Below are 18,246 nucleotides of genomic sequence, written 5' to 3'. Positions count from 1 at the left end.
GGGAATAATACTAAGGGAGGGGGAGAGAGAAAGAGGGGAGGAAAGAGAGGAGGAAGGAGGGTGAGAGGCAGGGAGTGAAGCGGAGATCGAGGAAAGGGTTGGCAAGGAAGGAGGGGCAAGGAAGGGGAGGAAAGCAATGCCTCACCACACGTCGCTATACACTCCGTGAGGGAGGGGTGCAAACGAGAGAAAGAGAGAGGAGGGGAGAGAGAGAGAGGATGGGAGAGGCGCAGAACAGATCAGAATATAATGAAAGCAGATCAGACAAAAAGGTGAAACAATCCGATCTCAGGTTAAAAAAACAAGACCGATCGTCTAACGCATAGCCGGGCCGATGACGTCATCGGTTTTATTTTCTTATGCCCAATTTATGCCCAGATCACGCTTAAGAAATTTTATACTGATCGGATCAACCATTGTACTTGTTGATTTATGATATCATAATGATGCACCTATGACATAATCATTAACAGATGTTATACCCCATGGGGAGTGCTTTTCAATGAGCCACCTTCCAATTTTTTCCCATGGAGAAGTTTCAGAGATATATAGGTGCAAAGATTTTCGGTTTTTCCAAGATGGCGCCCATACCACGTGACCTATGTCGTAATTATCATTAAAAATTCTACAGGAGGAGGCCCTCCTATGGTGAAAATGTCGTGTCAATCGGACAAATGGTTGCAGAGAAAAGGAATTTCAAAGAGAAAAAACCCGCGACGGACAGACAAACACTGTTCCAGACGGCATTGCCTGATAGGCTACGCCATAAAAAAAAAATTACACCATTTCCATTGGGTGGACCGGATGACCACCGCGGGGCCACACCGCAGACATGTGAGGTCTGAACTTTCTATTGTGATCCATCGACAAGTTATTACAAAGGAGAATAGGATGTATTTTTGCTTGTGTTTAGCAGAGTGACGGTAAGTGCAACCTATGGGTACTTTTGCTCTTGAATTAACACTGTACAGAGTGACAGAGCAGGTGACTGAACTACGTACGTAATACCTCGTCATTCACTTCACCTAACCACATCGCTCACTCGGCACTGCTGGGTCGTAAAAATCTTGTGTCTAAATCTTGTGGTGAGGCAGTGGCCTTGAAACAACTTGCCTGCGCCTCCTGGAAGGCAAATCCAACGGAGGGCAAACTCATTTCCTTTCACAAAGCCCAGAACAAGTGTGGGTCTACCCTCAGGAGAGCGAGGAAACACTATCTCACCACTCTCAATACTGAACCCTTAAAACCCGTCTCCCTCTTCCAAATCCTGGTGGCATCTGGTCAAATCTGTTTCTGGTGTTTGTTACCCCTCCATCCCTTCCCTTACCTCAAATGGCTACACAGCTGACTCCACACGTGAAATAGCTGAATGCCTCAACTCTGTGTTTGCCTCAAAATCTTGTGTCCCAAACCCATCTCTCTCTGTACCCACTGTACCCAGTCGTACTCAGCTGCTCCTGGACTCTGTGTCCTTCTCTCCTGACAAGGTGGAGAAGTTTCTGTCAAACCTCGACTCTGATTCTGCAACTGGACCAGACGGCATCAGCCCACGCCCACGGGTCCTAAATTCCTGCTCTGCCACTCTTTCACACCCTCTCTCTGTTCTCTTCACCCTCTCTTTTGCTCAAGGTCATCTGCCATCAGCTTGGAAATCAGCCAACATTACCGCTTTACACAAAAAGGTGCAAAAACAGATCCTTGCAACTACAGACCAATCAGCCTGCTCCCAATTATCAGCAAAGTCATGGAATCCATCATTTTTTCAGATATCAAATCCTTCTTCTTCTCCAATGGCTTGATCTCTGATCATCAATTTGGTTTCAGACCAGGTCACTCTACTCTGGACATTCTGCTTCTGATGTCTCACCAATGGATGGAGGTCCTCAATGCCAAACAGAAAATCAGAGCCGTCTCCCTTGACATATCACGTGCCTTTGATACGGTCTGGCATCCCGCTCTACTCACCAAACTCTCCTCCTATGGTATCCATGGAAATCTCTACGCATGGCTTGCGGACTTCCTCTCTGGTTGTAGTCAACCTGGTGGCCCTGAATGGATTTCTCTCATCTCCCCTCCCTGTTCAGGCTGGAGTTCCCCAAGGCAGTGTTCTGGGCCCTGTGCATTTTCTGGTCTGCATCAATGATCTCTCCGACTCTCTGGAAAATCCTCTCTATCTCTTTACTGATGACTCCACTCTCTGCCGCTCCATACCTCATCCCTCAGATCGGCAGTCTGCAGCCTCCTCACTCTCTGCAGACCTGGACAAAATCAGAGACTGGTCAAACAAGTGGAACATGTCTTTCAATCCTGACAAAACTCACACTCTTACTATGTCTCTCCGAAAAGACCGACTGGACAACCCTCCTATCTACTTTCTCAACAATCCTCTCCAAGAAGTACTGTCACTCAAGCTTTTTGGTCTCACTATCTGCCATGATCTTTCCTGGGAAAACCACATTTCCAAGCTGGCCTCCAAAGCCAGTCGCCGACTGGGCATCCTCCGTCATGCGAAGTCCTTCCTTGGCACACCTGAGCTCCTCACAACATACAAGGCTTTCATCCGCAGCTCAATGGAACACTGCTCTCCCCTCTGGGTTGGTGCTCCTGCCTCACACCTAGCTCGGCTTCACGCTGTAGAAATCAAGGCGTTCAGAATCATTGGAATCTCCCACGATGAAGCTGATTGTGAGGGCCTTTCACTCACTCACCGCAGGCAGGTAGGTGGTCTTACTGTCTTCTACCGACTCCTATCCAGCCTAGCTCCCCCAGCTCTATCTGTGCTCTGTCCCCCAAATATTCCTACAGGTTGCACAAGATCTGCCAGCAACCCTCTTCTGGTGCAATTGCCAAAATCAAGACTCTCTGCTCACCTTCACTCTTTCATTCCTCTTTACTCCCGTCTCTGGAACAAACTCCCTCACTCTCTTCAATCCCACTCCTCTCTCCAGGTCTTTAAAACAGCTGTTCACCACCATCTCTCATCTTCCCCCATCCAAAACCTTGATCTTTTCTACCCCCGTTAATTCACCCCAGATCCACTTTTTTGAAATACCAACTTCTTTCCTGGCAGAGTCCATGTGTTTTATACCTCTCCCACCCTCCCCCCCCACCCCCCCACCCCATTCCCATGCCTCCTCCCCACAAGCCCTATCCCTCCCACAGATCTCCTGATGTCCCTGTTCAATACTGTTGTACTTGTGTGCTTCCTTCTCCCATTTTGTCTCCCGCTCCCTTTATTATATGTTTTTTATGTGTACGTTTTTTTTGTGATTAATGTTAGCTCTGACTCGAGCCTCAATCTTGTACACAAAAAAAAAAAAAGAAGACGTGTGAACACGTGGGGCTGTCAGAAATACCACCCATCGCGAGCAATCACGACCATTTTCCTTGTAGTGAAATGGACCTTGTTCAGTTTTCAACACGATGGTTTGGTTTTTTAAATGTACATAAACTCAAAGGTGATGTTGAGTGTACGAAGGTGGATGAGTACATTTCAAAAAACTTTTAAAAGTGTACGTGTAATTTTCCAATTGTACGTGTGTGTGTGTGTGTGTGTGTGTGTGTGTGTGTGTGTGTGTGTGTGTGTGTGTGTGTGTGTGTGTGTGTAATAACTTCTAAAATAAGAAGTAAAAAAAAAATCTCAGGAATTTCGCCAACCTCCCAATTAATTAACACCATATTTTTAATTTCTTGTGTAAATATGGAGAAGGAAAGATGACAGCCTTGATGAAATAAATACACTTAATTATAAGAATTGCAAAGTTCTTACAATTTTCAGATATCACTCTAGATAGACACTTCTTTAGTCCACGAGATCTGATCTTCAAATCCAAAGCCAGATTTTGATTATATTCTTGAATTAGTCCGTGACAGTCCATCGTGGAAAATTGCATCAGAAAATGCATCAAATCGCTCCAAGGTCATAATTTGAAAACTATAGCACTTACAAAAGCAATTTATTGGTATCAGGATCAAGCATGCAATGATATGAGTGAGGGAAGTAAAAAAAATTGAGTGTTTTATTGTTAAGAAACCGCTGTGGCCTATTCCAAGTCAAGGCATTATTGAGCATGTCACACAAAATGGCGGCTTAAGTGAGGTGAGGTGACTGAGGGTTGACAAAGATGATGCGCCACCACTGTTATTTTGTGATTAGACACCTTCAAAAGATGTGGTGAGACATCTTCACCAAAATTATCTTAAAAAGTGGTGTTTAAATTTACCCAAATATCCAGTTTTCATTCATGCACCCCCTTCGAATTCCCTTCGAACGCATGCAAAGTTTTGGGCTGCCAGGTTTCATGGTTTTCGAGTTGTCGAGACACACCGACCAAACACACACAAACACATGCATGCAAAAACGCATGAACACGGGAACACACGCACACGGTACCGCACGCTCAGGGACCACGCACGCACAAGGGACCACGCGCGCACAAGGGACCACGCGCGCACAAGGGACCACGCGCGCACAAGGGACCACGCGCGCACAAGGGACCACGCGCGCACAAGGGACCACGCGCGCACGAGGGACCACGCGCGCACGAGGGACCACGCGCGCACGAGGGACCACGCACGCACGCAACACGCGCGCATGCAGCAACACACGTGCACGCAGCAACACACGCGCACGCAGCAACACACGCGCACGCAGCAACACACGCGCACGCAGCAACACACGCGCACGCAGCAACACACACACACGCACGCAGGAACACACACACGCACGCAGGAACACACACACGCACGCAGGAAAACACACACGCACGCAGGAACACACACGCACGCAGGAACACACGCACGCAGGAACACACGCACGCAGGAACACACGCACGCAGGAACACACGCACGCAGGAACACACGCACGCAGGAACACACGCACGCAGGAACACACGCACGCAGGAACACACGCACGCAGGAACACACGCACGCAGGAACACACGCACGCAGGAACACACGCACGCAGGAACACACGCACGCAGGAACACACGCACGCAGGAACACACGCACGCAGGAACACACGCACGCAGGAACACACGCACGCAGGAACACACGCACCCAGGAACACACGCACCCAGGAACACACGCACCCAGGAACACACGCACCCAGGAACACACGCACCCAGGAACACACGCACCCAGGAACACACGCACCCAGGAACACACGCACGCAGGAACACACACGCACGCAGGAACACACACGCACGCAGGAACACACACGCACGCAGGAACACACACGCACGCAGGAACACACACGCACGCAGGAACACACACACACACACACACATACACATTATTATAGATGAATAAACACTGCATTCCTGGTCATTGTGCATCCTTCCAGCTAGTTACATCATAGAGAGCAAGTCCCATTATCCCCATAAATCAAGCCCGGAGTCTCATCTGATTTGCTCTGAAATTTGTGATGACAGGCACAATCTGACTGGCTGCAGAGCAGTTTGAAACTCCACTGATGCGAGAATTCATCGCGTGATGATTATACAAAGAAAACTGCAGAAAACACTATGCATTTGAGGTAAGCACTGGCATACCTGAGGTTTGTGTGTTCAAATATCACTGAATATTAAGAATTATGATTTTTAGCTTCTGAAACCAGAGCTGGTCCCAGGATTATTACCATGTTGCAAACAGATTGTCAAAACGTCAGCTGGCTCACTAATGGCCTTCAGGAAGAGGAAGATACTGCCTGCCCTCACTATTCTCTGGTCTACATATGGTTCCACTCCATACTGCAGTTGACTCAACACCCTCGAGGCAACTTTAGAAGGGCATTACAATTAGAATGCAACATTGCCCACATCTTTTAAAGAGACCAACCACAATAATACATTTTGTCCAACTAAAACGGCACTCGGTAGAGCGCATACCTCTACGTTCACAGAGAGCGTTCACATGTATGCCTCCACCAGGCTGAACAGTTTACGTTTTGTATCCCACTGATGGGCCAGATCTGGATCCGCACCTGAACCAAAATCAAATTGTCTTGTTCTTGTCACCTAACCAACTCATCCATTCACCTACATTTGTCACAACTTCCCCACAACTTTTGAAATACCGTGCTACAAATCGTTTTTGGTCCCATCTCTCAAAGGCAAAGAATCACTTAAAACATTTTTAAAAATTCACATATCCGGATCAGGATCTCCACCAAAATTGAATCCATTCATCATTGTCACACACCCAACCTATCCACCAGGTTTAATCCAAACCCTTCCACAACTTAAGATATCCTGTTCATAGACAAAGACAAACAGACAGACAGGGGTGAAACATAGCCTCCACCACATTCAGTGGTGGAAGTAATAATAATAAATAAATAAATAAAAATGAATAATAAAAATTAAATCAAGTTAAATAAAATTGAATTAAAAAAATATATTGTTGGGTCACCTTGCAGGTTGTGGCCAATAAGCTCCCTTTGTGACTCCAAGCGACGCTTTGAATATTATCCACGTGGCCTTTTAGCTCTGAGCAGATAAACACATGTTTTCATTAGTCTCACTGGCAATGTCACTCATCCACAATCTGCTGCATTAAGAATGTTCAAATATTCAGTTCATGCTGGAGCGATTTTCTTCATAAAATAAATTAAATAAAGGTTTGCCATAGCAAAGCAAATGTGTTAAACATTGTGCACAAGCAACATCTATACAAGAAGAAGAAGAGAAAGACATAAAATGTCATAGTCCCTGTGGTTTTAGTTATTTTGCTTTATAGAGTTAAAGGCCATCAATCAGCCATCTTTGGTCAGATTACAAAACAAAATTTTCTCCAAATGTATACTCTCATGTATTGTCTTTGTGCCAAGTTTGAACAAAATCGGTCCATGCATGTCCAATAAATGGTTGTGGACACGTTTACGTAACAAAATGCCCACCACTGAGCCATCTTGGATCTGATCTCGAAAAAAAAAAATGATGTGCATATGTAAGCCCTCATTCATTTTCTGTGTGCCAAGTTTGAACAAGATCAGTAAATGCATGTCCGAGAAATGGTTGAGGAAGTGGTCAATATCAGGTTTTTTACAACTAAAATGGCGATCAGTTTACGAGTCAGTCATCTTTGATCAGATCACAAAATAAACTGAGGTTCACATATATGCCATCATGTACTGTGCTTGTGCCAAGTTTGAGCAAAATCGAAGAACATATTTGCAAGAAATGGTTCGAGACACATTTAAGTAACGAAATGGCCGCCAGTCGGCCATTTTAGATGCGATCTTGAAACAAAATGACGTGCATATGTTAGACATCATTCATTTATCTGTGTGGCCAGTTTGAACAACATCGTCAAATGCATGTCCGATAAATGGTCGAGGACGTGTTCAATATCAGGTTTTTTTTTACAAATTAAATGGCCGCCAGCCGGCCATTCTTGATCGCATCCGGAAACAAAATCATGTACATATGTATACCATAATGTATTGTCTTTGTGCCAAGTATGAACACAATCGGTCCATACATCTCCGAGATGTGGTTGCGGACGGACGGACGAGACACAATCCATAAGCCCCCGTTTTGGACTAAGTCCGTCTGCCAGTGCAGAAGTGACAACATCGCCGTCGCCCATTAATGGAGAACAACAAATGGAGAACTCTGTGGATACCGCGTCACTTAATCTCCCAGTCTCACGAGTTTCACCCTGTGGTGGTGTAGTTAGCTTTGTACTGAAGTGTACGTAAGTATGTCTAATATGTACTTAAGTGAAGGTTAAGCTAAGTTAGGGTGAGGAAAAAAAATCCCTGGCAAAGAACCCCCCAAAGGACCCCCCTATTACAACATTATGTACATGGGAAAAATCGTATCCGAATAACGTCGTTTCATACAATGTCGCAGCTTTTAAGAAAGCATCCATGACGCAAATCGGTGAATTGCTGTATTGATAGAAAGCAGAAGCAACCATCACCCTCAACTACACTGAGGGATCTCTGGGTCGCTCCCGGGAGATAGATCGGCTATCTCCGTGCCGCGGGCCTGTTCGAGTAAAACTGACAGGAGCCAATCAACAACTCCACTGATCAACCTGCAAGGGCCAAGGCCGACTGGACATCCCAAACGGTTGCGTTTCTGCCTGCAGCAGCTGCAAGTACAAGGTCAGCCAGAGGGTGGAAACACGTAGCTTGTAGTCCACCGCCTTCCTGGTTCAACAATAAACTTGGAGACGTTCTTAGGTCTTCCAACTTTTCTGAAAGGCGCCATACCTTCAACTGTGAAATACATGGTAACCATGGGTAGAAAAAGGCATCAATGTTAAAGCAAAAAAGCACAACTCCACAATAGACACCGACAGTCCACAACGTACCGAAAACACCATCGTAAATATTTCAAACTCAAAACTGTTCTGTTATAGCTGGTTGTCAATATTCCCTGAAAAGTGAGCCAGGACTCAAGGCAGTTCAGGCACATTTCCAGAAACACCCCGGGAGCCTTACCGAGTACATTACAAGCATCTCTTTGGATTATTGGAAAGTGAAGTGAAGTCACATAACGTCTGAAGAATTAATCGTCACTGGATGAATGGTTTTGTAAAATTATTGGAATTTCCCTTGCACTCTCATCCTTAAAAAGGGGACAAATCAAAATACAAGCAAAACTAGAAAGCATCTCTAAATGCAAAAACCGTCCACGCCCGCTTTGTAATCAAACAAAACTTGACGAAAACAAGAGTTTAAAAAATGTACAACAACAACACAACAACAACTCCCGTATTCTATTCTACAACAACTCCCGTACATTGTATTAAATTGATATCTCCATATTCTCATGAAATGTTTATTGAAGATTTGATGACAAAACATCACTTGGTAAAAACGTCGTGGTCTGGACAGACACACTGAAGCTCAACGGTGAATAAATAAAGAAACACGGAAGCAATGAAGAAAAAAAACGAATAGTCCCAAACGAAGTGGAGAAGAGCTGTTAAAGCCATAAACAATGTCCTTCTATCAGCCCTTCCTTCCATCTGGCAATCTGTCCATCCACATTTGTTGTTTTTTCCCTACTCCTCCGATGTGGCTCAATGGATCGCTTTGAAATTAGGTATGACGATTCAGGACGTTGATGCTCAAAAACTAATGCAGCCCTTTTTTATTTCCATCCAGGTGGTGAGATACATGCGCTTGCCGCACGCACACACACATTTAATTAATTGTACAGTATAGGCTCTTCCTAAACTAAAATATAATTTCATGGATTGCTGCGATTTATGTTAATTTCACAACATCCCATATTCAACTTTATTTAAATGGTAAACCTCAAGACATAGTTCCCTTACCTAAAGTAAGGATCAAAGCTGTTCATTGCACCCACATATTGCATAAGAGAAACTGCTGCATTGCCAGTGAATGGAAGAAAAAAAAGGAACCGCCTTGAGACGCCATTTTCCCCACACAGCGGGGATTGGCCTTTTTTGGGCAACTTTGGTCCCCTTTTTGAAGCAATGTTTTATGGCCGGATGCCCTTCCTACTCCACCGATCTGGGCTTTATGGCAGAGTGGCCAGCCAGAAGCCAAACAGTTCAAACTTGGTTTCATTCGTTTTTTTTTTGAGCTCCCTTGACATATCACGTGCCTTCGATACGGTCTGGCACCCCGCTCTGCTCACCAAACTCTCCTCCTATGGTATCCATGGAAACCTCCATGCATGCCTTGCGGACTTCCTCTCAAGTCGTAGTCAACGTGAGGCCCTGAATGGGTTTCTCTCATCTCCCCTTCCTGTTCAGGCTGGAGTTCCCCAAGGCAGTGTTCTGGGCCCTGTGCTTTTTCTGGTCTTCATCAATGATCTCTCCGACTCTCTTGAAAATCCTCTCTATCTCTTTGCTGATGACTCTACTCTCTGCCGCTCTATTCCTCATCCCTCAGATCAGCAGTCTGCAGCCTCCTCACTCTCTGCAGACCTGGACAAAATCACAGACTGGTCAAACAAGGGGAACATGTCTTTCAATCCTGATAAATCTCACACTCTTACGATGTCTCTCTGAAAAGACCGGCTGGACAACCCTCCCATCCACTTTCTGAATAATCCTCTCCAAGAAGTTCTGTCACTCAAGCTTTTGGGTCTCACTATCTGCCATGATCTTTCCTGGGAAAACCACATTTCAAATCTGGCCTCCAAAGCCAGTCGCCGACTGGGCATCCTCCGTCGTGCAAAGTCCTTCCTTGGCACACCTGAGCTCCTCACCACATACAAGGCTTTCATCCGCAGCTCAATGGAATACTGTTCTCCCCTCTGGGCCGGTGCTCCTGCCTCACACCTAGCTCGGCTTCACGCTGTTGAAACCAAAGCGTTCAGAATCATTGGAATCTCCCGCGATGAAGCTAACTTCGAGGGCCTTTCACTTACTCACAACAGGCAGGTTGGTGGTCTTTCTGTCTTCTACCGACTCCTCTCCGGCCTAGCTCCCCCAGCCCTGTCTGTGCTCTGTCCCCCAAATATTCCTACAGGTCGCACAAGATCTGCCTGCAACCCTCTTATGGTTAAACTGCCAAAATCAAGACTCTCTGCTCACCTTCACTCCTTCATGCCTCTTTTCTCCTGCCTCTGGAACAAACTCCCTCACTCTCTTCAATCCCACTCCTCCCTCCAGGTCTTTAAAACAGCTGTTCACCACCATCTCTTATCTTCCCCCATCCAAAACCTTGACCTTTTCTGCCCCCGCTAATTTCACTCCAGATCCACTTTTTTTTTGGGAAATACCAACTTCTTTCCTGGAAGTCCTTGCAGTGTCCATGTGTTTTATACTTCTCCCACCACCCCCACCCCCCTTTCCCACGCCTCCCCCCCCCCAAGCCTCTCCCTCCCACAGATCTCCCGATGTCCCTGCTCTCAAATGTTGCAATTGTGTGCTTCCCCTTCTCTCCCCATCTTGTCTACCACTCCCCTTATTATATGTTTTGTGTGTCTGTTTGATTTTTCGTGTGATAAATGTTAGCTCTTTCACGAGCCTCGATCCTGTATAAAAAATACAAAAAAAATACAAAAAAAGCAGACCACAGAATCTTGTTTCTCACAGTCTGAGAGTCCTTTAGGTGCTTTTATGCAAACTCCAAGTGGGCTTTCATGTGTCTTTCACTGAGGAGAGGCTTCCATTTGGCCACTCTGCCATAAAGCCCAGATCGGTGGAGTGTTGCAGTGATGGTTGTCCTTCTGGAAGTTTCTCCCATCTCCACACAGGACCTCTGGAGCTCAGCCAGTGACCATCGGGTTCTTGGTCACCTCTCTTACCAAGGCCCTTCTCCCCCGATTGCTCAGTTTGGCCGGGCGGCCAGCTCTAGGAAGAGTCCTGGTTGTTCCAAACTTCTTCCATTTAAGAATTATGGAGGCCACTGTGCTCTTGGGAACCTTCAATGCAGCAGAAATTATTTTGTCGGCTTCCCCAGATCTGTGCCTCGACACAATCCTGTCTTTGAGCTCTGCAGGCAGTTCCTTCGACCTCATGGCTTGGTTTTTGCTCCGATATGCATTGTCAGCTGAGACATTATATAGACAGACAGGTTTGTGCCTTTCCAAATCATGTCCAATCAATTGAATTTACCACAGGTGGACTCCAATTAAGGTGTAGAAACATCTCAAAGATGATCAAGAGAAATGAGAGGCACCTGAGCTAAATTTCAAGTGTCATAGCAAAGGGTATGAATACTTATGTCAATGTGATATTTCAGTTTTTTCTTTTTAATAAATTTGCAAAACTTTCTAAAATCCTGTTTTCTCTTTGTCATTATGGGGTATTGAGTGTAGATTGATGAGGGAAAAAAATGAATTTAAACGATTTCAGCATAAGGCTGCAACATAACAAAATGTGAAAAAAGTGAAGGGGTCTGAATACTTTCTGAATGCACTGTACAATTGTATCAAATACCCTGTCCCCACAGACTAGTTTTCAACCCATGACATGTTTCAAATTTACCACCTGATGCACCAAACCTTAAAACTCTCCCACCGACTCCACAGCATCCACAGAATCCAATGATTGAAACACAATGAAGATTCAAGCAACAACTTGCATTATTTTTTATCATGCTATTTTAACAAAGAAAACTTTTATTAGAATACAACAAGCTAAACTTGAGAACAAACATTTCATCATCAGAAGTATAACTATTTATTTGATGGGGGAGAAAAAACAAACACATACCGTTTGGTCAGTTGAACATGTTGCAAGCACATAGTCATCAAATGGAGAAAAGTCGAAGTCCATAACCACATCTAAGAGGGGAAATATATTAATGGAAAATTAGGTGGTTAAGTATTACAAGATGGACTATTTCAATAATACAGTAGTTCAAAAGCTCATTTGTCATTAAAATATTTTTAAAGATGGTAACATTTCAAGTTGAGGATGCTTTGGTATACTCAAACAGACTCACTAAGGTGAACAATCTGAGACACGTTTCTAGAAAATAATAGGAGAGAGAAAGAAAAAATAATTACTACATTAATAATTGTCCCCTACCCCTCCGACACGGATGGGGGACATTAAAATGAGCTCCGACCAACCGATCATCCGTCCAGGTACTTTTGATACTTGTCCAATGTCCATGTACGTGATACATCAAAAACCATTGAACATTTACCATTCACATGGCAGATGGCTGTTCCTCGTGACATTATCCAAACCTGATTAAATCATTGCTGTGATTGGCTGAATGTTGTTGTCATGGCAACCGTCTCAGTAATATAACCTGACTTGTGTACGCGGTATTTCCAAAAAAAAAACATTCAATATTTAGCCTTCATATTACATAGATCTACTGCTCATACCACCCAAAAGGCAGGGGGGACGACGACGACCGAGAGTATCAGCTCCTTCTTTTCTGTTATATTATTCCATCAAAGGGCACATCCATGGTAACTGACGTTACAGATGCAGGATTTTTGCATAGTAAAGTCCAATACAGCTAGGTAAATGAGACTGACAGGGCTATTTCCTGATAATGGTTATTAAAGTTGTGTCTGGAAGGGCAGGGTTGTTTGCTTTTCACACCGACTGTATCTCTTCTCCAGCAATGGGTGAAAACTCAAGGGTAACTGACGTTTCACAAAAAGAACACCAAAAATCAGGGTACTTAATTGCACTCAGATATCTCATGTCCCTGTGGAATTAGGAAGATGATTTTCATGCGAGATTATGATTGGATTGCAGACTACAGCTGTGCAATGAAGTAAGGAATTTAGGCTGGTATGTTATTACTTATTGCCATTTGAACATGTAAGGATCGGTAACTGATGTTATGTAACTGATGTTACGCTCCTTCTTACTGTGTGTAAGCATGGAGAAAATAGGATCCATGTTGTAGTTTAATGTGAGATGTCTTACATTTTGTTTTTTTGTGCTTTGCTTTGGTTTATTCAACCTGGGATGCTAAGAAAGCAAATATATGCATGTGGGGAGGTAAGCAGGGGACCTACGGCTTGAGTCCTATCCGAGGGACTAGGCAAATGGGATTTAATATCTTAGATAATTGCACTACATGTGTAGCAAACTGGCTTGGACTCGAACAAGGATCCCCAGTATAGGAAGACCATTGCTCTACCGAGCTAAATGCGCTCCCTCAAAAACGAGCATTGTATACAAAAAGTGAAATCAGTTGTCGTTAAACTTACATATAGTACAGTATGAACATTTAATTTCAGTACAAATGTTCACTTAAGTGGTGGTGGTTCGTGTGCAGCCACCCAGCTGCATCATTTTTCTGTGGGCGCGTCTGCCGCTAATGCAATGCCTCTCTATAACCAGTTATAATAATAATAATAATAATAATAATAATAATAATAATAATAATAATAATAATAATAAATCTTTATTGTCCCATATTCAGGGAAATTATTATTTGGTGACACCGTAAGTTGACCATCATTAAAACATAAAACACAAAGGGAATAAGAAAACAATATAAAAAGATATAAAATAAATATAAAATATGGAAGATAGACTAAACAGCAAAATGTCTAGGAATTTGAATTTAGCATTTGAATTGCACATGGTACAAATGACTTTTTGAAAATGTTCTTCTTCATCCTCCTTACACGAAAGCGTCTCCCTGATGGCAGTTTTTCAAAAAGTCCGTTCAAGAACTGACTTTCATCAGTACACACCTGCACTGCCTTCCTTTTCAATGCTCGCAAGTATAGAGACTCCAGACTAGTTGAAGGCCCACCCACTTTAAATGCCAGTGTAATGACCTTTCTCAATCGTGACTTATTCCGCACATTAAGATAACTGTACCAGGAAATCAAATTAAATGATAAAACACTGATCAGAAAGGAATTTGTTAACATCCGCATCACACGAGAGCTAACACCAAATGAATTCAACTTCCTGAGAAGATACAATCTTTGCATTGATTTATTGTACACAGTATCAGTATTTCCATCAAAAGTTAGCTTGTTATCAATAAAGGTGCCCAGGTATTTAAATTTGCTAACAATTTCCACCTTATCACCATTTATGGTTACAGGCTCATGATTGTGACCTTTCCAAAAGTCCAAAATCATCTCTTTTGTTTTGCACACATTCAGAGTAAGACAAAAGTCCCCACCCCACTTATTCAATGTGTCAATCTTGTCGAGGTACGATACAAAAGATGATTGATCGGAAAGACAACCAACAATGGCGATATCGTCTGCATACTTAATAAAGTGACAAACTTCTTTAAGAGCCACACATCCATTGGTGTACAAACTGAACAGTAGAGGTGACAATACACCACCTTGTGGAGCACCAGTATTCAAGATTGATAACTTTGATAAGCTACCATTCACCCTCACCTGCTGAGGACGGTCTCATAAAAAACTTTCCACCCAGAGTATGATATGGGGGTTCAGGCACAGGTCACTCAACACTTTCAGAAGGGTAAATTGCTGCATAGTGTTAAAGGCTGACGAGAAATCAATCAGACCTAAGTGCTATAATGTTTCCTCACTTCCTTGCTGACAATGCATATCTCGTCTCTATCTCTTTATCTGGTACTCATTTTGCCGATCTCGGAAGGATGACAGGCTGAGTCAACCCCACCTGGCGTTAATTCAACGGAATTCAAACTCAGTACTTTGGGATCCCAAGTCCACCCCCCTAACCATTAGGCCAACACCAGGTTTCACTTAAATAAAAGAAAAAAAGAAAAAAAAAGAGGAAGAAGAAAGCAGAAAACAGCAACAAACTCAGATATAAAATAAAAATCTGTCTTTTATTTGCTGCATGAACATGTCCAAAATATTTTTAAGTACACCTACTGATTAAAAAAAAAAAAAGTGTGTTTTTGTGCTCACATTAAAGAACACAAATTCTCATACATGTACAAACAAGGTAGTTTCCAAGTGAGACTTCAGCAGTCTGCTTATGTCCAATGTGCAGAAAGTTTAAAAGAGAAAAGCAAAATTTGTTTTTAGGTTTACTGAATTATCTGTAAAAAAAACGAGATGTGAGTGTGTGTGTGAACTTGCATTCTTTGAATATTATGAGACAATACATACTGTAAATTGTTTTTTTGTTCTCCATGTAACTGGTATTAAATGCAAAAGTACATATACTGTACATGTACGTACACAAAATACATTCAGGCATACAGGAACAGGTGTACATACCTTTTCTTGATTTGCAGTGTCTATAATTCTAAGTCTGCATTTTGCATGTAAGGGCATGAAGCCACACATTAATATTCAATTTAAACTTCATACAAACATATGTTATATGTATGTAATAATCACTTAAATTTGCAAAATATATTAATTGTTGTACATGAATAATGATCACCAACAAGGCTAGATGAAGCAAGATCTACATGTATATAAGAACTGACCAGTCTGAATCAGATTTAGCCGATAATACAGTTATTACTTGAAGTTTTCAACATTAATTCAAAACTTCCTACTTTTTTGATGGTGATGAGGTCAAACATTGAATACTAATAATTGCTTTCAAATAAGCAGTATATTTTCCTTTACAACCAAAATGTTTGACAACATCAAACAATATCCAGTATATTAGTTATATTATATTCCCCAGTAGTTGAACAAACCAAATCAACCACAAAAAAAAGAGAGGTGTGTGAATAAAAGGCAAGGAATCTCTGGTAACTGATGCTATAGTAACTGATGTTACATGTTTTACTGAGCCGATGAACAAAAAATTAATCCATATTCATACTAAATTCAGGCTAATTAGGGAGGAGGACTGACTATAGAGGAAAAGTATCAAGTACCATCAGATATCTCTCAATGGGTGTTATGTAAATATAAAGATAAGGTGTTTTTGGTAACTGACATTCCATGAATTCTCATTTAATTACATCTTTTATTTTTTTTCATTATCAATAAATGATATCACCTGGTTTTTGTTATTTGTTTGATAACATGTCTTACAGAGATACTCAAACACCACAACCTTATCATTCAGATACGTGGACTGGCAGAAATACAGGCTTTTTACTATTACACTGTAGGCATATTTTGGTGGCCATTTTGAAAACCAAAATGGCTGCCTTATGTCTGGTAACTTCCGAATTGTGAAACTTCAACTGATACTCTGTTGATCCATGTAAGAAGTTTGATCTACATGACAATTTTAAATTTTAGTACTGGTGCCCTCCATCCCATGGAATTGCCCCAAAATTAGTTTGAAAAAGACAATAATATAAAAAAATCTATCACACTACGTGCATCGTTCGTATGCCGATCTTTTATCATCACTCGCTTACCATTTCACATTTGTTCTTGGGTGCTCTGTTTCTACACAGTAAGAGTTGCGTTTTATGGCCTTTAGACTTCATTCTACAATGCATGTTGATTCATTTTACCAAACCCAATGTTCATTTTACAATTCTTCAAGTTCTGTTCTCAACAATTGTGGACTTTATTAGTACATACCGAATTATTTTGATCATTTTTCCTTTTCAACATGCCAACTGAGCTTTTTGCTATTATGGCAATGGTCTTACCTGAATGGCAATACAGCAGAGGGACCTTTCCATCTTTTCTGCAACACAAATCCACTGGCAGCACTCCAAGAACACCTGCACACTCACAGGAAGCAATGGAACAGGAATACATATCACATGCCTTCGATACGGTCTGGCACCCCGCTCTGCTCATTAAACTCTCCTCCTATGGTATCCAGGGAAATCTCCACACATGGCTTGCGGACTTCCTCTCTAGTCATAGTCAACGTGTGGCCCTGAATGGGTTTCTCTAATCTCCCCTTCCTGTTCAGGCTGGAGTTCCCCAAGGCAGTGTTCTGGGCCCTGTGCTTTTTCTGTTCTTTATCAATGATCTCTCTGACTCTCTGGAAAATCCTCTATATCTCTTTGCTGATGACTCCACTCTCTGCCGCTCCATTCCTCATCCCTCAGATCAGCAGTCTGCAGCCTACTCACTCTCTGCAGACCTGGACAAAATCACAGACTGGTCAAACAAGTGGAACATGACTTTCAATCCTGACAAATCTCACACTTACGATGTCTCCCCGAAAAGACCAACTGGACAACCCTCCCATCTACTTTCTCAAAAATCCTCTCCAAGAAGTTCTGTCACTCAAGCTTTTGGGTCTCACTATCTGCCATGATCTTTCCTGGGAAAACCACATTTCCAGGCTGGCCTCCAAAGCCACTCGCCGACTGGGCATCCTCAGTCGTGTGAAGTCCCTCCTTGACACACCTGAGCTCCTCAACACATACAATGCTTTCATCCGCAGCACAATGGAATACTGTTCTCCCCTCTGGGCTGGTGGTCCTGCCTCACCTAGCTCGTCTCCACGCTGTTGAAACCAAAGCTTTCAGAATCATTGGAATCTCCCACGATGAAGCTAACTCCGAGGGTCTTTCTGGTCTTTCTGGTGGTCTTTCTGTCTTCTACCCCTATCTGGTCTAGCACCCCCAGCTCTATCTGTGCTCTGTCCCCCAAATAGTCCTACAGGTCGCATAAAATCTGCCAGCAACCCTCTCATGGTTAAACTGCGAAAATCAAGACTCTCTGCTCACCTTCACTCATCTTTACTCCCGCCTCTGGAACAAACTCCCTCACTCTTCAATCTCTCTCCTCCCTCCAGGTCTTTAAAACAGCTGTTCACCACCATCTCTTATCTTCCCCCATCCAAAACCTTAATCTCTTCTACCTCCGTTAATTCACCCTAGATCCACTTTTTTTTGAAATCCCAACTTCTTTCTTTCCTGGAAGATCCAGCAGTGCCCATGTGTTTTATACCTTCCCCACCCCCCATCCCGCCTTCCCATGC

The 18,246-nt window shown here is 43.1% G+C and overlaps 1 protein-coding gene across 1 annotated transcript in view; it reads right to left on the bottom strand.

The window, feature by feature from the left end:
- Positions 1-18,246, bottom strand: part of CORO7 (coronin 7) — a 150,054-nt gene that overhangs the window by 110,203 nt on the left and 21,605 nt on the right. Inside the window, exons 3-6 of the mRNA XM_068126896.2 lie at positions 16,955-17,029; positions 12,154-12,224; positions 8,044-8,227; positions 6,412-6,488 (exon numbers count right to left, since the gene is read on the bottom strand). Coding sequence (XP_067982997.2) covers positions 6,412-6,488; positions 8,044-8,227; positions 12,154-12,224; positions 16,955-17,029 — 407 coding nt within the window. The remainder of the gene's footprint in view (positions 1-6,411; positions 6,489-8,043; positions 8,228-12,153; positions 12,225-16,954; positions 17,030-18,246) is intronic.

The sequence above is a fragment of the Myxine glutinosa genome, chromosome 10 (assembly GCF_964187855.1).
Source record: "Myxine glutinosa chromosome 10, kmMyxGlut1.1, whole genome shotgun sequence".
Classification (NCBI taxonomy): Eukaryota; Metazoa; Chordata; class Myxini; order Myxiniformes; family Myxinidae; genus Myxine; species Myxine glutinosa.
The sequence above is the reverse complement of the archived record's forward strand: the minus strand, read 5'-3'. Positions and strand labels throughout refer to the sequence as shown.